The following is an 18,980-nucleotide window of genomic DNA, read 5'->3' as shown; positions in this document are numbered from 1 at the left end:
TCTGGCAACACGGTAAGCACATATATGGTAACTACCTCTGTCAGTACATGTTAGTTGCACTGTATAGTTGGTGCAGTGGACTGAGTTTTGGGTTAACACATAGGAGGTCAAGGGTTCGATCATGGGTTGGGGGTGCATTTTTTTTTTATTTGCTAATTTCATTTTGACATTTCATACTGTAATATACACCACTTCATAGGTACACGTATCCTAAATTTACAACATTTTGTAATGCTGAACATAACAAATACATGGTTAGATAAATAGGAAATAGACAGCTGAAACAAATGACCTGTCATAGGACAGAATAACTACAAAAACAATACCAATTTCAAGATGCTAAAGATGATAGCACAGTACAATAACACAACATTTACTTGTCATTTATACTACATGTAATATGAGCAATCAAATGTCACGCATTAGCTACCAGCGACAATAATAATGTCCCTGTTAATGACCGCATGACCTTCACAACAGAATACATTGTCCTCAGAACAACAGATGCTCAAAGCGAACTCCCTGCATGTCCAAACATTGTGCTACTTCCAGGTCTTGCAGCTCCGGACCCTTTGCAGCAAAGCTGCATCCACAATAACAAGAACAGAATGAACACTCGCTACCAATTCTTCCACTTTTGTCAATGGAGAAGAGTACACGTGCTCCATGAGATTTAGGTCAGGTGAACATGGTGGCCATACAACTGGACCTCCATGTCTGAGCCATTTCCCTGGAAATGTTCTGTCCAAATACCGTCGCACATTAATTCCAGATTGTGGAGATGCACCATCATATTGGAACCATATCCTCTGCTGAACATGTAGTGGAACATCTTCCAGCCCAACAGGCAGACAGTTTGAGAGGAATGCATGATACCTTCATGCAGTCAACCAGTCAGGCAACATGTAGGGGCCCAAACACCAGACACCCGATATTCCGGCCCAGATGTTGATACCAAAGTAAACAGGATATCCACAGTTGCAGGTGACACACGGGTTAATCTCACACCAATGGTGGGCACTGTGCATATTAAAGACACCCTCATGAGTGAATGCTGCTTCATCCGACCATATTAAGGTGTTCACGAAGTTGTCATTGGCTTCCTAATGTTGTTGGAATCATTCACAGAATTGCATCTGTTGATGGCAATCTGCAGGATGATAGGGGTACAGCCCATGTTGTGCAGCACATTAATGACCGTGCATTGCAGGACAAGCAGCTGCCTTGTTATGCAACATGTACTTCGCTGACGTTCTTGGTGTATGACCACCAGAATAGCTTCCTCAGCAGCTAGAGTATGGCGAGTTAATGGATGACCTCTATCATGCAGTGGTGGAAGTAGAGAACATGACAACCAAAGGCACAGCTGGAGATGATGAAACTATAAGGAGATTGTTCGAATTGTTGCCCCCAGATGATAATTACATGAAATATTTGTCAGGATTTGTAAGCAGTGGGTCCTTGAGGTACAGAAATACGCAGACAGCTAAAAGTAAGTTAAAACAGTTTATTAACAAAAGACTGATTATAAACACACATGCTACATGCACCCATCGTCACTATGTCTGATATCCTAACAATGGCTAATTACGGTCGTATCAAAGGGCTCCATGGTGAGCTAAGAAGAGAGACATATTCGCACCCGAGGCCACATTAGTTATACGGGGTGCTGCAGATGGTGGCCAATGGCTTACTCACTTGTGGTGCACAGTGGCTGTACTCACGTCTACTGACCAAGCAAATTGTCAGCATTCCAAGGTAGGTCAGCTGGCGAGCATGTGTCATGTACTGTACCGCTACATGCAAACCCATAGACTCTTACATCACTCTCCCCAGAGAAAAAGAGCAACCGCAAGTGACTCAAAACGACCTCCTGGGCATTATGAATCTATTTTGCCATTTGTGACATCCAAAGGCATTGCAACATGTATTTCATTTGCAGACACAGTAACGTTCGGTACAAAGAAGTGAGCTTTCAGGATGACAATTTCATACATGACACATGCTGTTGACAAAAGACGTACTAATAAAAGCAATTGAGTATGCATTAACATTACTGGATGAATCAAAGGACTTAATTTTATTCGCTGCTTCATTGAAGTTTACCTCACTCATTGAAAGAAATTATATTTTCATGGATATCCTTAATTAAATCATTGTCTTACATACTTTACATGAATACCTGCCTGTCTCCATTTCACAGGGTAAGTATAAATCTTATACATTTCAAAATTATGCTTTGATCTAGCAATGGACATAGAAAAAACTAACAGTTAATTCATCTTCAATCATTAAAGAGTGTGTGGTAGTTAACTTGTTGTAAGCATATAAACTGTAAGAGTTAACAGGGTAAATCATAGTATTACCTGCCTGACTCCATTTCACAGGGTAAGTATAAATCTTATACATTTCAAAATTATGCTTTGATCTAGCAACAGACATAGAAACAATAACAGTTACTTCATCTTCAATCATTAAAGAGTGTGTGGTGGTTAACTTGTTGTAAGCATATAAACTGTAAGAGTTAACAGGGTAAATCATAGTATATGTTGCATCTAGCTTTCATTCAACTGACAGTATGATCTGTAAAAATTGTTCTGTACACTGCTCAAACAATCATTTGAACTACTTTCTAAGGCTGTTCTTAAGTTAGGGGCATCAATTCTAGCATCTGATAAACTATCAGTAATCCTTAACAAAAGAGTGTTTAAATCTAAATGTGCACTCACAGCATTTAATCCTTGGAATAGTTCTTGGTTATATGCATTCATTTCATTATTAATTACGTGGAAATGTGAGATAAATTGCTTTGCAATCTGTTCAATGAAACCTGTGTGGTTAGTAATGGTTCTGTGAATACTCTTTAATATGATAATTTCATTAGAGAGATTAGTTGAATTTGTACTGGACTGTTGTTCAAGAGCTAATATTTCGCCTTTAACTTCCAGTAGATCTCAACTAGTTAAAGTACAAAATACAATATGAAGGAGACTCCCTCCAAAATCAAACCAGGCATGTTTACACCTAATTAAAGTTTTGTGGGGCAAAAGCTTTAAAAAACAGTAAATCTCTTGTTCATTATTAGCAAATTTAGACTCTACCTGCATTTTAGCTGTGATCCAGTTATTATACCAAGATGTACCCATTTCCAAAATTGTTTCATTACCCTTAATAGAATGAATTAGATCAATTTGCTTCTTTACAGAACTGAACTGTTCATGGATTTCACTCAGATTGTACTTGAGTACAAGTTTTGCATTACTTTTTGAAACTACCATGTCTGATTGTGGTTCAAATAAAACACTTGTACCCTGTGGTACTATTACTCCAGCATTGGTAGAATATGCTATTATAGCAAACATTAGAATAAAAATGAACATGGTTAATCAGTTCTGTATACTAGAGTTAACAATGAACATAAAATAAATGAGTTGCTTCTGGTAACCTGTGGAATAAAAGGTTTAGTTTCACTTGTGCACTTGTGTAATAGCTTCAAAACTAAATTTTCCCAACACATTCACATAAGCACATGGCAGAAATAAACACACGCATTGCACTCTCATACGCTACACACGTTTATGCAGATTGTAGGGGTGTCTGGAACAGGATTGCTCAGAACATGGCGATGCGTCGGCCTCAAAGTCTGGACTATGACCTTGCGATTCTCGCTTCCTGGGTTTGAGAACAGCAGGTCTACCTCTTGGTTGGTCCTCATTGTCTTGCGATGCTACAGGAAATCTACCCACAAATGGCTTTACACAACTGACATTAACAACAATCAAACAAAAGGGCAGTTGGAGCTTAAGAGTGACTGGTGACAACCCCTCCAAGATTCGATACGGTCCTTTCCAAAACTTCTTAAACTTTTTGACTTGACTCTTCTTGAACACCACGTTGCTCAGATACACAAGACCTCAAACTCGATACTGTGGCACTGCTGCTTGTCGGTCATGTTGTTTTGCTTGCTGAAGAAAAGATTGATGGTTTCGCTGTTTCACTCCCCTCCATGCTTCCTTTAGTTTGCGTGCTAGATCCCCCACGTGTTCATTGCTGATTTTGGTAGTCGATCATGCAAAGTCCAAGGGTGAATGCAGTCTTCTTCTTCCATAGACGATCTCATATGGTCTTAGGCCAGTTGACATCCAAATTGTTGTGCTTTCTGCCCACATAATGGCTAACCATTTTAATAATTGTTCTGTGGACTTGCTTGTCTCTTCCATTTCCTTCAGGGTGTACTGGTGTAGTCCTTAACTGAGTTATTTGCATGAGCTGACAAGTCTGTTTAAGTAATTCACTCATAAAATTCGTTCCTTGAAAAGATGGCGGCGTATATGAATGTAGTGGCAAATCGCTCCGTGAATATCGGTAAATTACCATCAGTGAATTGTATGCTATGTGCAAAAAAAGCGATAAAAGGTGTTAAAATATGTGTAGTGGCGCATAAATGGTATCATTCTTGTTGTTTCGTGGAAGCAAATCTCGGTCAACATAGGCCTACATGTGACTGTGGAACTGAGTGCAACGGTCTTGAAACTGCATTTGAAATGTGCAACGCTGGACTCGAAATAAGTGTGAGGGAAGAACTGCAAAGTGACTTAAGTAAAGCTAGACAATATGCAGAAATGCTGAAAAGTTTGATCGACTATATGGACCTTCCCACAGATACGCAAACAGGCAAACGAGAGTGTGTATATACTAGGCCTAAGAAAATCTCTCGACCTGTCTTAAATACCAATGTTTTTCGTGTTCCACTAATGAATAAATACGATGTTCTAAGTGCAGACAGCTCAGAATCACGGACAAAAAATCTCAGTGTAACAGGTAACTGCTCGGAAAGATCTGTTGAACAAAAAAGTGCCAGCAGAAACACGTTACCATCAAATACTATTAAACGAAAAAATCGTGTGAGAGCAACTTGTAATAAAACTGAACACGAGACAAAAAAGGAAACAGAGAAGAAGAAGGAAGAAATATACATATTATCGACGAGTCATGGCAAGGGACTGGCTACAATCATGTCTGATATGCAGTCTGAATATAAAGTGATTGGAATTTCGAAACCTGGTGCTCCTCTACGAGAAGTGCTGAAAAACTGTGAAAGTTCCGTGAAAAGCGACGTCAACTGTGTCATAATCGGAGGGGGAAACGATGTCCATAAAAATGAAAGCAGCCTCGCTGTAAGAACACTGAAAGAATCGCTAGTAAAAATTTCACAGGCGAAGGTATTTGTTGTAAACATTCCCTACAGACACGACTTAACGGAAGACTCGTGTGTAAACAAAGAAATCATCGCGACAAATCGGAAATTCAGGAAGATTTGTAGCGGTTTTGTGCACACAACTTTCATTGAAGCAACGAGTTCAGTAAGAGAGCATTTTACTAGACATGGACTGCACAGAAACAACCTAGGCAAGAATGTGCTGGCCAAAGAAATTCTCCAGGTGATAAAGACAGCAGGAGTGGGTGCCTATGTAAAAATAGCACTACCTGCAACGGGTTTTCTGCCAATGACAACAGAAAAGAAAAGTGCACCAACAGCATATGAGGAAGAAACATCTGCAGATGCACCCTACGATGAAAAAATTACAACTGTGCAAACATGTAAAGCGTCAGTCACCAGTGGTATTATCAGTAGCAGCAGTGGAAAAGGAAGTAACAGTACCATCAACAGCAGAAGTTTCACCAGCAACAGTAACTATAGTGCCTCTAAAAGGAGAAATGAGAATTGCAGCAGGAGAAGCAGCATCAAGTGTTACGTGTAGACGGAAAACAGCACCTCCTGTCCGTCTAAATGATTTTTTAGTGGAAGGCAGCAAGATGAAGCAGCCCAGGAGATAAGTAGTGTAACAAATTTCACAACACCTCACCAAAACGTTCAATCTAAAATAAACAACAATTATGATCTTAAAATTTGCTATCTGAATGTTCAAGGACTAATAGATAAAGAATTTATTGTAAACCGTTTAGGACTAGATAGCAAATTTGATATTTTCTGTCTGAGTGAACATTGGGTTACTGAGAGTGTACTTACAGTTGTCAAACTTGATAACTATAATGTAGCAAATAGTTACTGTAGAAAACCGCATATAAGAGGTGGTGTGGCAATATATATTAATCAGTCATTCAGCTGCTCCATTGTTAAGTTGGACCTAGATTATTTATGTGAGGAACAGAACTTTGAAGCCACTGGTATAGTTATGGACAGTCTTAAGTTAGTAATAGTATCCCTTTACAGGTCACCTAAGGGTATCATCAATGTATTTCTAGAAAAATTGGACATGCTGTTAGATGTAATAAGAGGGACCAGATGGTTGCATTATGACATAGTAATTGGTGGAGATCTGAATGCAGATTTTGATATAACAACACATAAACGTACTGTGACTGAGTTGAAAAACCTTTTAAGACAGTGCAATTTGCACTCAATCAATAACAGGCCCACAAGAGATAAAGCATGTCTTGACAATATTTTTGTCAACTTTAAAACTACAGAAGAATCATGTGCTGTTACAGCGTTTCCATTTTCAGATCATGACTCTGTATCTTTAAACTATACAAGTAGGTTCTGTATTGATAATAGTAATACTCCTAAGCCTGTCCCAAAAGTTATAATCACCAGGCCTGTCACAGATGACAAAATTGTTCAGCTCTGTAAGTCCCTTGCTGAGAGAGACCGGTTCAACCAATGTCATGGTGACACAAGTTATAGTCTTAGTGCTGATTTGTCAGGGAAACTATTATTTGAGAGATTTTTTAAAACATTTCTGACACAATTTAATGACAATATCCCCATAAAGAAATGCAAATTAACTGACAAAGGCTTTACAAACAGGGCTACAAACAGACAAAATTCATGGTTCACTAAACAATTATCAAGTATGAAAAACCAAGTTATGGTGTTGCACAATATATGTAGCAATCAGAAAACAGAACATGCCAGATTAGCCTATATAAAATGCAGGAATGAGTATAAAAAAGCCATCGTGAAAGCCAAAAAAGCACATAATTTCAATACCATTGATAATTCCACAAATAAGTGCAAAGCTGCATGGAAATTAATAAATGGTGTTGCTAAAGATGTAAGAAGCAAAAAAATTAATATAAGTCCCCAAAAATTCAATGATTTCTTTATTAAATCTGTTGAAAATGTAGGAAATACTATAATCAAACCTGATATCAATCCATCAGAGTTACTTTCTAAAAATGTTTGCAGAACACCAACAGACACAGGTACGTTTATGTTCTCCGAGGTCTCACCTAGTCATGTCCTAAGCATTGTAAAACGGATGAAATCTTCAGACAGTGTAGATATATACGACATATCCTGTAATTTACTAAAGAAAGTAATAGACTATATTGTGTACCCCTTAACATTCTGTATAAATAAATGCATATCTGAAGGATATTTTCCCAAAGAACTCAAAGTGGCTAGGGTAATTCCAATATATAAAAAGGGAGATATGGACTCACCTTGCAGTTACAGACCAATCTCCATAGTCCCAGCTTTCTCTAAAATACTGGAATGTGTAATTTACCAACAGCTATCTGTCTATTTTGAAAAATTAGGAATAATTAGTGAATCTCAGTATGGTTTTTGGAAAAAGTTGTCTACTGTGGATGCTATAGATTTTGTAGTCAAATACTTACATCAAGTGTTTGAGGACAAGGGCTATGCTCAACTCACATTTTGTGATCTAAGCAAAGCTTTTGACTGTGTAAAGCATAAGCCACTCCTAGAAAAACTGGAATTCTATGGCATTAGACATAACAGCCTTAAATTAATAAAATCATACCTTCAGAATCGTAAGCAAGTTGTTTGTGTAGGGAGAGAAATGTCGAGTATAGAGCAAGTCAAGGTAGGTGTTCCGCAGGGATCTGTGCTGGGCCCCTTTTTGTTCCTGATAATGATAAATGATCTGCCGTCATTTATCAAGTCCACCACTGTGTTGTATGCAGATGATACAACATTTCTTCATGCTAGTGAGGATTTCAATAGCCTTAAAACTTGTGCAGCAAAGACAATTGACCAAGCATCCTATTGGTTCAAGGCAAATGGATTCCTGCTGAATGAAAACAAAACACAGCAGATGGTCTGTAGTCTTAGAGACAAGCTTCTGTCAGATGATCCAAGTTATGTCAAATTTTTGGGGGTATACATTGATGATAAATTATCTTGGGGTCAACATGTACAATATATTAGTGGTAAATTGTGTAGAGTTATTTACCTGTTAAGGCGACTTATGGATTGTGTTCCTGAAAAATATGTTAGAACATCCTATTTTTCATTCTTTCAGAGTATAATAACATATGGAATTATTTTGTGGGGGAACTCTAGCTGTGTACATGACATATTAATACTGCAAAAAAAAGCTATTAGGATAATTACTGGTTCTGCATATAAGGCACACTGTAAACCATTGTTCTGTGAACAGAAAATCATGACTGTTATAAACTTGTACATATACTATGTTCTAATTTATACGAAGAAGAAATTACCAGAAACAAAAACCAGAGAAAATGTACACAGCCACAATACAAGAAGGAATAGGTGCCTCTATATTCCTTACCACAGGTTGTCAAAGTCACTCAACAGCTACGAAATCATGGGGTACAAATTATTTAATAAACTTCCTCAATCTGTTCAAGAATTACCTGAACAATTATTCAAACAAACAATTCATGACTGGCTAGTCCTCCACCCATTCTATGACATAAGAGAATTTATCAACTGTAATATAATACTATAATGTTAACAAGAAACCTGTTGTTTCTTTCAAACTATTAATTGTATTTTAGTATGTATATGACATTGTCTATTGCTGTAATGGCCGAATGACAATAAAATTATTATTATTATTATTATTATTATTATTATTATTACTGATTTTACTTAATGGTGACCCAAACTTAAGAATCCATTCTTTTACAAAAACATTGACTGTAGTCTCAGCACTCTGATCAGGCATTGGTATCATGAGAAGGTATTTAGAGAAATGGTCTAACATTGTCAATATGTATTTGCTTCCATCTTTAGTCTTAGGCAATGGTCCTACAACATCTAGTCCTACTCTTTCAAACGGTTTACTTGCCTCTGGCAGTTCTTGCAATGGTGCTCTACTTTTTCCAACATTATTCCGCCTGTTACAGGAATAAAATTGTGAAACAAACACGAAAATGTCAGCTTTGCAGCTCGGCCACAAAAACATTTGAGCTATTTTAATGTTTGTTGCTTTTTTACCGCAATGTCCTGATAATAAAGAATCATGTTGTTCTCTCATAATTTGCTCTTTCATGCTTTCTCAAACAACTAGGCGGTTTCAAAAAAAATGGTTCAAATGGCTCTGAGCACTATGGGACTTAACATCTATGGTCATCAGTCCCCTCGAACTTAGAACTACTTAAACCTAACTAACCTAAGGACAGCACACAACACCCAGCCATCACTAGGCGGTTTCCTTTACTAGTGATTTTGTATAATAATCCATCTATTTCAACAAAACATTGATCATTTTTCCATAATTTGCATTGTGGATCTTCTTCTTGAGCTGCCTTTAACTCTTCTTCTCGACTTATTGTAACACAAATATTGACTTTTCGATTCATTGCATCATCATTCACATGTTGTTTACAAGGTCAGTGAATAACCTTAAATTGGTACTCACTCAGTCTTAATGCCCATCCTGTTAATCTGGAACTTGGATCCTTTAAGATCAATAACCATTTAAGTGCAGCATGATCTGTAATAACTGTAAATTCTCTTCCTGTGAAGAAACATCTGTTATGTGTTATACTGAAAACCAAAGCACAAAGCTCTTTCTCAGTAGTAGTATAATTACATTCTGCTTTGTTTAATTGCCAGGAAGAAAATGAGATTGGATGTTCATGAGCGTCAACTTCTTGAGACAAAATACCAAAAATTATTACATCATCAAGGTAAACAAGTGCTTCTGTGGGGGTGAGCCCACATAAAACTGAAACCATCAGGTGTTGAAATGTAGCTGGAACATTACAAAGTCCAAATGGCCTATGAAGATACTTATATACTCCTGTTGCAGTTGCAAATGAAGTTTTTGCTTGAGCATCTGGATGCACTGTTTACTGGTGATAACCACTTGTTAAATCACATACTGAAGAAATTCGACATCTGCCCAAGTAATCCAAGGTTTCCACTTAATTTGGTAAGGGGTAATTTTCGGGTGTGGTCACAGAATTCAAAGATCAAAAGATCAGTAGTCAACACAAAAACAGAACTGTGGTTCTCCAGAAATTGATTTCTTCTTTACAATTACAACAGGCGAACAGCACGGTGGGTGTGAAGGATCTCTTGGTTTTATAATTCCAGCTTCTAATTGTTCTTTAACCATGTCCTCTACCAACTCTCTTTGACTGAATGGTATTGGTTTCTGCTTGATTGGGACTGCATTCCCTGTATGAATATGATGCTGAACAAAATGAGTGACAGGTAAATTTGCACGTTCTTGGAATAAATCTGCATACTCCAACAAAACAGGTGCTAAAATCTTCTGTTCATCAGCTGTCAAATGTTCTATCTTCTTCCAAATCTTGCCCTTCAGTTCATTATTAACTTCATCTCCTCGTTGCAATTTTGCGATACTGTTGCAAAAATCTGTGTTTATAACTTCAGCGTTTGCTACCTCATCTGAAATCTGTATTATGTCACTTTTACTTACGCTCAACACTTCAGCAACTTTCGTTCCTCATGACAAAACAACATACTCATTGCCCATATTCATTATTGTAACTGGGACTTTTGCGACATTCTGTCTCACCATTGTAGTGACACTTACACTTCTAGCAACAAAACAATGCATTGTATCCAGTAAATCACTTTTCTCAGGTCGCTCAATTAATAACAAAGTTCCTTCCTTGCATCAGGGTGACTTAACTTCAACATAGATTGTCTTTCCTGCTCCCTTGGGAATTTGCTGAGGCTGATCAATTTGAACATCGACTCAGACAGTTTGAACAGATGCATCGCTTGGGCAGTCCATTCCCACGATGTCAGTATTGCTGATCCTTTGAGTACGATATGAAGAATGATTTCATAGGTTGTAGTTACTACGGCCTAGTCCGATCTTTCTTTCTGTGACAAATATGTCTGCCTTGTTAGTGGACAAGAAATCAAATCCAAGTACACCATCGTAACGCATTTCATTATTTGAAATTACTTGCACCCTTGCTGTGTATTTATCTTTATCTTTATTTTCACCTTGATCTTGGCCTTGGCCAAGAATTAATTCTACGTCAATTTCTCCGTAGTTACGTAGTCTTCCTCCATTTAACACTCACACTTTTAATAGCAGCAGTTTCAATTTAACCTGTTTATCTGTGCAACACACATTAATGAGGTCTGTGCTCCTGTGTCAATAAGTAGTTTGATGTTTCTCCTACAATATATAGCACCTATCATAAAGTTATTTTTGGTCTGGTTTTCGCTGGAACTAACAGGAATCACTGTCTCTGGCAGGGGGCGAATGGAGTGGTGGCCCATACTTCCCCATACTTGTTTAAAGATCTGGCAGATTGTTGTGACAATCTCTCGAAACAAGGCCCTGCATCCCGCATTGATAGTAGATTCGATTCTCTTCACAATCCTTACACTTGTGACCCAGCATTGCACTGCTGTGTTGAAAACTCTGTGTTCTTGTTTCTGCATCTCATTCGGTCGTCTTAGTGCTTCAACGAAACCAACAGCTGATTCTACTGCTTCCTCAAATGTTTTACATCATTCCAATCTAACAGCTTTGCTTACTTCCTCTCTGTGTACAATCCATGAATAAATGTGTCCAAGGCTCTCTGGTCAGCTTTGAACAACTGAATGCAATTTTCATTGTCATCTTCTACTAACCCATACATTTCAGCACTGATGTTCCGAATTCTGTTGGCAAACTGCTCGACAGATTCATCTCATCGCATTCACAAACTGTAAAGCCGCTCTCTGTAAAATCTAATCACGTTTTTATATTTAAATCTCTGAATAACAACCGTTCTAAACTCATTGTAATCTTCTTTTTTCACGCAAGTAGGCTCCACGCTAATGAAATCTTGTGCTGCTTCCTGAATTCTTAATTTGGCAACCACTAGCTTATCAGAATCTGTCCATGATTCTAACAGGGTGGCACCTTTAAGTTTACAAAAAAAAACACTTTCACATCATCTTCATGTTTCTCGCTAAACACTGGTACTGATGGCAATAATGAAAAATTCTTTATTGTAGTTGTACTTGAACTGCATGAACTATCATTTGACAAGTCTTTTGGAATGTTATGCTCACTTCTTTCTGCTTTTAACTGCTGAATCTCTTCTTGCATTTCATTAATAATAGTTTGTAGATCAACAACGTTGCTCTGACTGGATTGCAGCACTTTGTTTAATTTAATGCCAAAGAGTCACTCAACTGTAAAATAAAAATCCATCACTGCCTTTTGTATTCTAGCCAAACTGAAGTAGATCAACCTTAATTCCAGCGTTGGATGTCCCCACGTAGTGGGAAGATGTTCATGCTGCTGCTGCTCGAAGTTCACATTGTGCTGCACCTCTTCAGGACTGTATGTTTTCCATAATTATCCCCATGCGGACACCACTTCTATAAGGAGGTTGTTTGTGTTGCTGTCCCGGATGATAATTAAACGAAATATTTTGTCAGGATTTGTAAACAGTGGGTCCTTGAGGTACAGAAATACCCAAACACCGAGAAGTAAGATAAAACAGTTTATTAACAAAAGACTGATTATAAACTTGCACGCTATGTGTGCTATCACTGTGTCTGACATTCTAACACTGGCTAGTTATGATTGTATCGAAGGGCTCCATGGTGTGTTAAGAAGAGAGACATATTCACACCCGAGACCATGCTAGTTATATGGCACGCTGCGGACAGCGGCCAGTAGCTTACTCCATTGTGATGCACTGCAGCTGTACACAAGTCTACTGGCCAAGCAAATTGTCAGCATTCCAAGATAGGTCAGCTGGTGAGCACGTATTACATACTGTATGGCTACGTGCCAACCTGTAGACCCTTACAAAACACTTTTTATCTGGATGGTGTCGACGAGGATATCTAGCAGCAAATTCATGAGCAGCAACACCAGGCCGGTTATCAGATGCACCACAATGGTTTAGAGGTTTACAATGAGAAAATTTGATGCATCTACGCATGTACATTGGAGTCTGTCATGGGTGCGTTACTCCGCTTGCAAATAGTCCATCTGGTGGACAGCGCATACAGTATAAACATGCCATCAGTCCTGCATGCTGTTCCACCTAATGCACATTATGCCTCTGACAGATATTGTTCCGCATGATCCATCCCAACACCACTAACTGTGAAATGTTCGATTTCGAATTACACTGTTTCCCTAATGGTAATAGACTTGCTATTTCCACAATCCCATCAATAGAATAATAATAATAATAATAATAATAATAATAATAATAATAATGAGATGTGTACTAAACAGCACGTGGTTACCAGACTCAGTGTTGAAAGGCATAATTAGTGAGACCTTGGTGACAACACATACAAATAGTAAAAGAATTTGGACATTATTTGCAAAGCACATTGCTAGTCCTATTGGGAACATAAGGCCCTAACGAAATATAATGGACCTGAACAAGGCATGAATAATAATTGGTACTAATCTATGGGCCACTGGAGGAGGGTACAAAGAAAACAGGTTTCGCATCTAGTAGATGAAGTGGTGCGAATAAATTAACAGCCGCATATGTTTTCTAGAGGACCCTGTTTTCTAGAGGACCCACTGCAATCACTATTGATGATTAAGATGCCAGATACTGTACCAGCTGGACTATATTTACCAAATAAAAAACATATGTCTCAACCGGGGATCAAACCATCGACCTCCTGCAGACTGACCCAAATCTCTACCTACTGTACCAACTGTACAATTATGTGCTGACAGAGGCAGGTACCATACATGTGGTTACAGAGTTGCCAGATTGCCACTCTAACATCCTTTTTCTGCAGGATGTACTCGCCAGACAAAATTACTATGGTACAAACTCCACAAAGCAGAAAATTTAGAATTTGATAGTGCTGTCTCATACACAAATGTTCAATTGTTTAAGACAATTTTTAACATTTTATGTTTTTCATTTCCATATTATTTTCTACTTCATGCAAGCAAATTTATTTATTTATTTTTGCTCCAAATTGGCAGTGTTTGCTTTGATAGGGAAATAATTACATTTACTTACAGAAAAAATTCCAACAATAATACGTGTCAGCATGAAAACAACTGGTCCTCCCTCTGCTGCCAAAGGGCCCAGCACTGAGAAGAGGCCTGCCATCAAAAGTCCTGTGCAGTAGACCCAACGAGCACTGTATCGTGAGGCAGTGTAACCAGCAATGATGTTAACTGGTGCATATCCATAGTAGTACGATGATAATATGTATCCTTGCATATCTTCATCCCACTCAAAGTCACCTGGCTGTTGAAATAAACAATTTATGATTATGAAACATAGTTGTTAGACAACCATGAAACTGTATGTAGTTTTTGTAGAACACATTGAATAATCAGAAAATTAATAAACAATAATGAAGATACATAACTATCCACCTGAAGTTGATGAATGAATGGCACATAAACACACATAACAGTATAGACATTACTATCTTTCAGGTACTGCTAAATCTCCTAGTTTGAATGTACACTATCCTATGCACAGATATCCAAATGCATCCACCACATCTACGTTAACTGTTTAAGGGTGGAAATTCAGTTTCAGTGGAGTGGAAGGAGAGGAAAGAAATTAAGCAACTAAGAGGAGGGTAAGAGGAAAAGTGCAAGAGTGGGTTAAGGTGATGGAGGGCAACAAAGGAGATGGCACCAAAATGAGACATAGAAATGATCACAATAACAAAACTAAGAGAGAAGGACACAACACATAAAAGTGGAGGAAAGAGTGATAAGATTTGGACATGGGAGGAGTGCTGTGAATTACAAACAGTTTTTAAAATTACAACACTTTCAAAAGAAAAAGAAAAAAAGTACAGGATTAGTCATTTCAAACAACAAGAGCAAAAGAAATATGTCTACTATCTACCAATGAAGATATTAGAAGATATTACATTGAATGTGGAGACTTCTTGGGATGCGAGATGTGGAGGACAACTAACATATATGAGATTGTCCATGACTTTGCTACATTTGTTCAGAAACTATACAAAATTCATTGTCTGCTTGTAAACACACAACACTCATTCCTCCAAACACAAGTGTACAAGAGCAGGAAAATGAGTTTAGAGGAAAAATATCTGAGACAAAAGAAGAAATAAAATAAAATATAAAAATTACATTGGCTGTTGCACATTTCCTTGCTTTCTCATTGAGAGGCTTTCATGTTATTCCAGTAACACCTGACTAATGTCAGAAATACATAATTTTAGGAGGAAACATAACTTAGTTATTTAAAAATGGAAACATTTAAATATTTCAAGAAAAATGAAGGTTTCAGTTTGAATCCTGGTGGTGGAAGAAATTTACACCACCAGTATTTAATTGGCAAGGGGAGGAGAGACAGCGTGGTAAAGCTTCTGATCACCAGACTTGGCAACAATGCACTAGACTAAATTTTAAAGCTGTCTGTAGTCTCTCATGAAGTGGGGCATGGTACACTGTTGATGGCAGTGCCAGTTTATGAATATATGTTGTGCGTGTTCTCAAATTTTTAGATTCAGATAAATTTGAGAGTGTGAAATTAATACCATCTTCTGTTTAACAGTTATGCTTATCAACAAGTTTATACAGAGAGAGCCACTGTCAATAATAATAACAAAAGTAATAATAATAATAATAATAATAATAATAATAATGCAATACAGGATCAAACAATAACACCCAGATATTACAGCAAGCATATTATTAAAGATCCTAATACCACAACAGATAAATGCAGACTTTGCAAACAACAAATAGAAACTGTAGATCACATCACAAGCGGATGTACAATACTAGCAAATACAGAATACACCAGAAGACATGACAATGTAGCAAAAATAATACATCAACAACTTGCCATACAACATAAACTAATAAAACAACACATTCCCACATACAAGTATGTACCACAAAATGTACTGGAGAATGATGAATGCAAATTATACTGGAACAGAACCATTATAACAGATAAAACAACACCCCATAACAAACCTGACATCATACTCACCAATAAAAAGAAGAAATTAACACAACTAATCAAAATATCCGTACCGAATACAACAAATATACACAAGATAAAAGGAGAAAAAATTGAAAAATACATCCAACTGGCTGAGGAAGTCAAGGACATGTGGCATCGGGATAAATTTGACATTATACCAATTATACTATCAACTACAGGAGTCATACCACACAATAGCCACCAGTACATCAACGCAATACCGCTACATCCAAACATATATATACAGCTACAGAAATCTGTAATTATTGATACATGTTCAATTACCCGAAAGTTCCTAAATGCAATGTAACATATACCGTACAGTTAAAAGGAAGTCACGCTTGATCGAGGTCTGCGTCACTTTCCATTTTTAACCAGACATAACGTCTGAGAAAGGAAATGCTATAATAATAATAATAATAATAATAAAGATGCATAACTTATCTGACAAAAGAAAGAATTATTTTGTGGAATTATGTTGTTTTGAACACAATTAACTACAGTTTATGGCAATACCAAAAAAATGTGTAAGCTTTCACAACTGTCCATTTTTTATTTTTGTGTAAGTGGGAGTTTTCATGCTTTCCATTTTTTTGGACAAAGTAGAAATCCCTAACAGATGTATTAGTTCACGAATTTACTTCCATGCTGAAAATCAGACATTCTTATGCTATTTGCTAACTGTACACTTCCTTGTTACATGTTTGCTTGTAGTCATGCTCATTTGACTTTGTCACTCTCTCGATCAAACTATCTGTTCTCAGAGGCCCTACTTCCCTTGAGGCTAACTTTTCTTGGTACATCCTCACAGTTTTATTTTTCTATTAGTATTTAAAACAGTCAATATAATCCATGTTTACACTGCACACAAAAGCCGATTCCCTCACAATAAACAACCAACTCCAAACACAAAGTACCATTTGTGGAAATGATGAAACTCAAGTAGTAACGTCTGCCAACATGGCCACTTGACTAGAATACAAATGAGGCACTGAGCACCATAAGGGCCTAAAGCACACTGCCTTCAATCCCACATTTACTGTAAGTGAATATCAGAGAAACCAGCGATATAGCTTTTTGTGAATTTTTATATCTACATTGTGGGCCTACAGCACAGATAAACCTGACTCCCCATAAGATCAACAGATTTCAGAAGCATGAATAAATGCTACACTCTCACAATAAACACTGATGTGCTTTAGGCCAAAATTGTCCTCAGTGCCTCAAATGGATTACAGTATGATAAAATTCACAACTTAATGTACTATAACTCATTCAGAAACCCACAAAATAGGTTTATTGTCAGTACAGTTTTAACATATACTGACATCTGATCTAATTTTAGTACAGTATATAGTGAGCGAATTACCATATCTGAGACATGTGCTATCATCTAGCAGGATTTATGCCGAATGAACGGAGATAAAAGTCTGCCACAGTGTGTACCACCTGGTGGAGATGACATAAACTTCTAGTTGAGTGGCAAGGGCTAGCTGTCCACATTGTGAACCAAGCACATTGTTTATTGAATCTGTATGTATTTGGCCCTTAAGGCAATTATGTCACGTAAGTTGCGCATGCGCAGAAGCTCCTTAAAAAGTGTACAAATGAAGGTGTGCTCACAACCCTGATGCCAAGATGCCAAGTTCTATGGGTCTAGAGGAGCAGTAGCGTGATAGATTTAAGTGCCATATCTTTCAGATTACAGCATCTATGTTACACTTAACAGCATTCAAAGAAAAATAACCAATAAATCTGCAAGGTGTGGAAAGTTAGGGTGTTCACACACTTTTGTGCTCTTACACAGCAGCCACCACTGGTTGATGGGGATCCATCAACTGGATATGGACCCTTGAGCCAAGGACCCATTTGCTATTCAAGAGGAGTAGGCTATGTATTGGCACCAGGTTTCACCCTCTACCTTACTCCATCATCATACAGCCCAAACATGAAACCACACTATAAACACACACCTACTACAGTTGCTTACATCCAACTGATCCATCTAAGACTCAAATCTCACCCACTGTTTGGTGCTGTTTAAGAGGAGCAGGCTGCGTGCACCAAGTTTCACTCTCTCCATTATTTCATCACTGTACAGCATAAATATGAAACTACACTCTAGATGCACCCATTTGCAGTCACTTACGCTCAACTGAAGCATTTAAAACACAACTCTCATATACAATGTGGAAAGGGGTCATTGTGCATGAGGAAGAAAACAGTTTCTGATTAGGTGGCTGAACAGGCCAGCAGGGTCTTCCAAACAACAATGCATTACAACTCCTTTACGACAGTTGTTGTTGTTGTTGTTGTTGTTGTTGTCGTCTTCAGTCCTGAAACTGGTTTGATGCAGCTCTCCATGCTACTCTATCCTGTGCAAGCTGCTTCATCTCCCAGTACTTAGTGCAACCTACACCCTTCTGAATCTGCTCAGTGTATTCATCTCTTGGTCTCCCTCTACATTAAAGAAACAAAACTGCTTTCAGTCACTACCTGTGATTTTTACTTCAAAGCATGATGCAATTCACATCCTAGGGGACCACCTTCAAGTGTGTGACATCAACCTGTATCACTGTAAACCTGTAAACAGGCTACCACTGGTTGTCTTAAGCACACATAGGTCTTATAAGATAATATACTATGCTGTAAAGCAGCTATAATTTTTTGTGAAACAAAGATAATGGAGATATATATTTACTGTTTTTAGCAGTGGCTACACAATTTTTAGCAAACCTGTTTTCAGCAGTGGCTAAACAGTTTTTAGTTAGTCT

The 18,980-nt window shown here is 37.7% G+C and overlaps 1 protein-coding gene across 2 annotated transcripts in view; it reads right to left on the bottom strand.

Moving 5' to 3' along the window:
- The window catches only part of LOC126198576 (putative inorganic phosphate cotransporter), a 92,748-nt gene that overhangs the window by 60,297 nt on the left and 13,471 nt on the right, over nucleotides 1-18,980 (bottom strand). For both annotated transcript variants that reach the window (XM_049935012.1, XM_049935013.1), the window contains exon 3: nucleotides 14,239-14,472. In XM_049935012.1, the coding sequence (XP_049790969.1) occupies nucleotides 14,239-14,472 (234 nt within the window). The remainder of the gene's footprint in view (nucleotides 1-14,238; nucleotides 14,473-18,980) is intronic.

This window comes from Schistocerca nitens, chromosome 8 (genome assembly GCF_023898315.1).
Source record: "Schistocerca nitens isolate TAMUIC-IGC-003100 chromosome 8, iqSchNite1.1, whole genome shotgun sequence".
In the NCBI taxonomy this organism is placed as follows: Eukaryota; Metazoa; Arthropoda; class Insecta; order Orthoptera; family Acrididae; genus Schistocerca; species Schistocerca nitens.
Note: the sequence above shows the minus strand (reverse complement) of the source record. Positions and strands in the feature narration are given on the sequence as shown.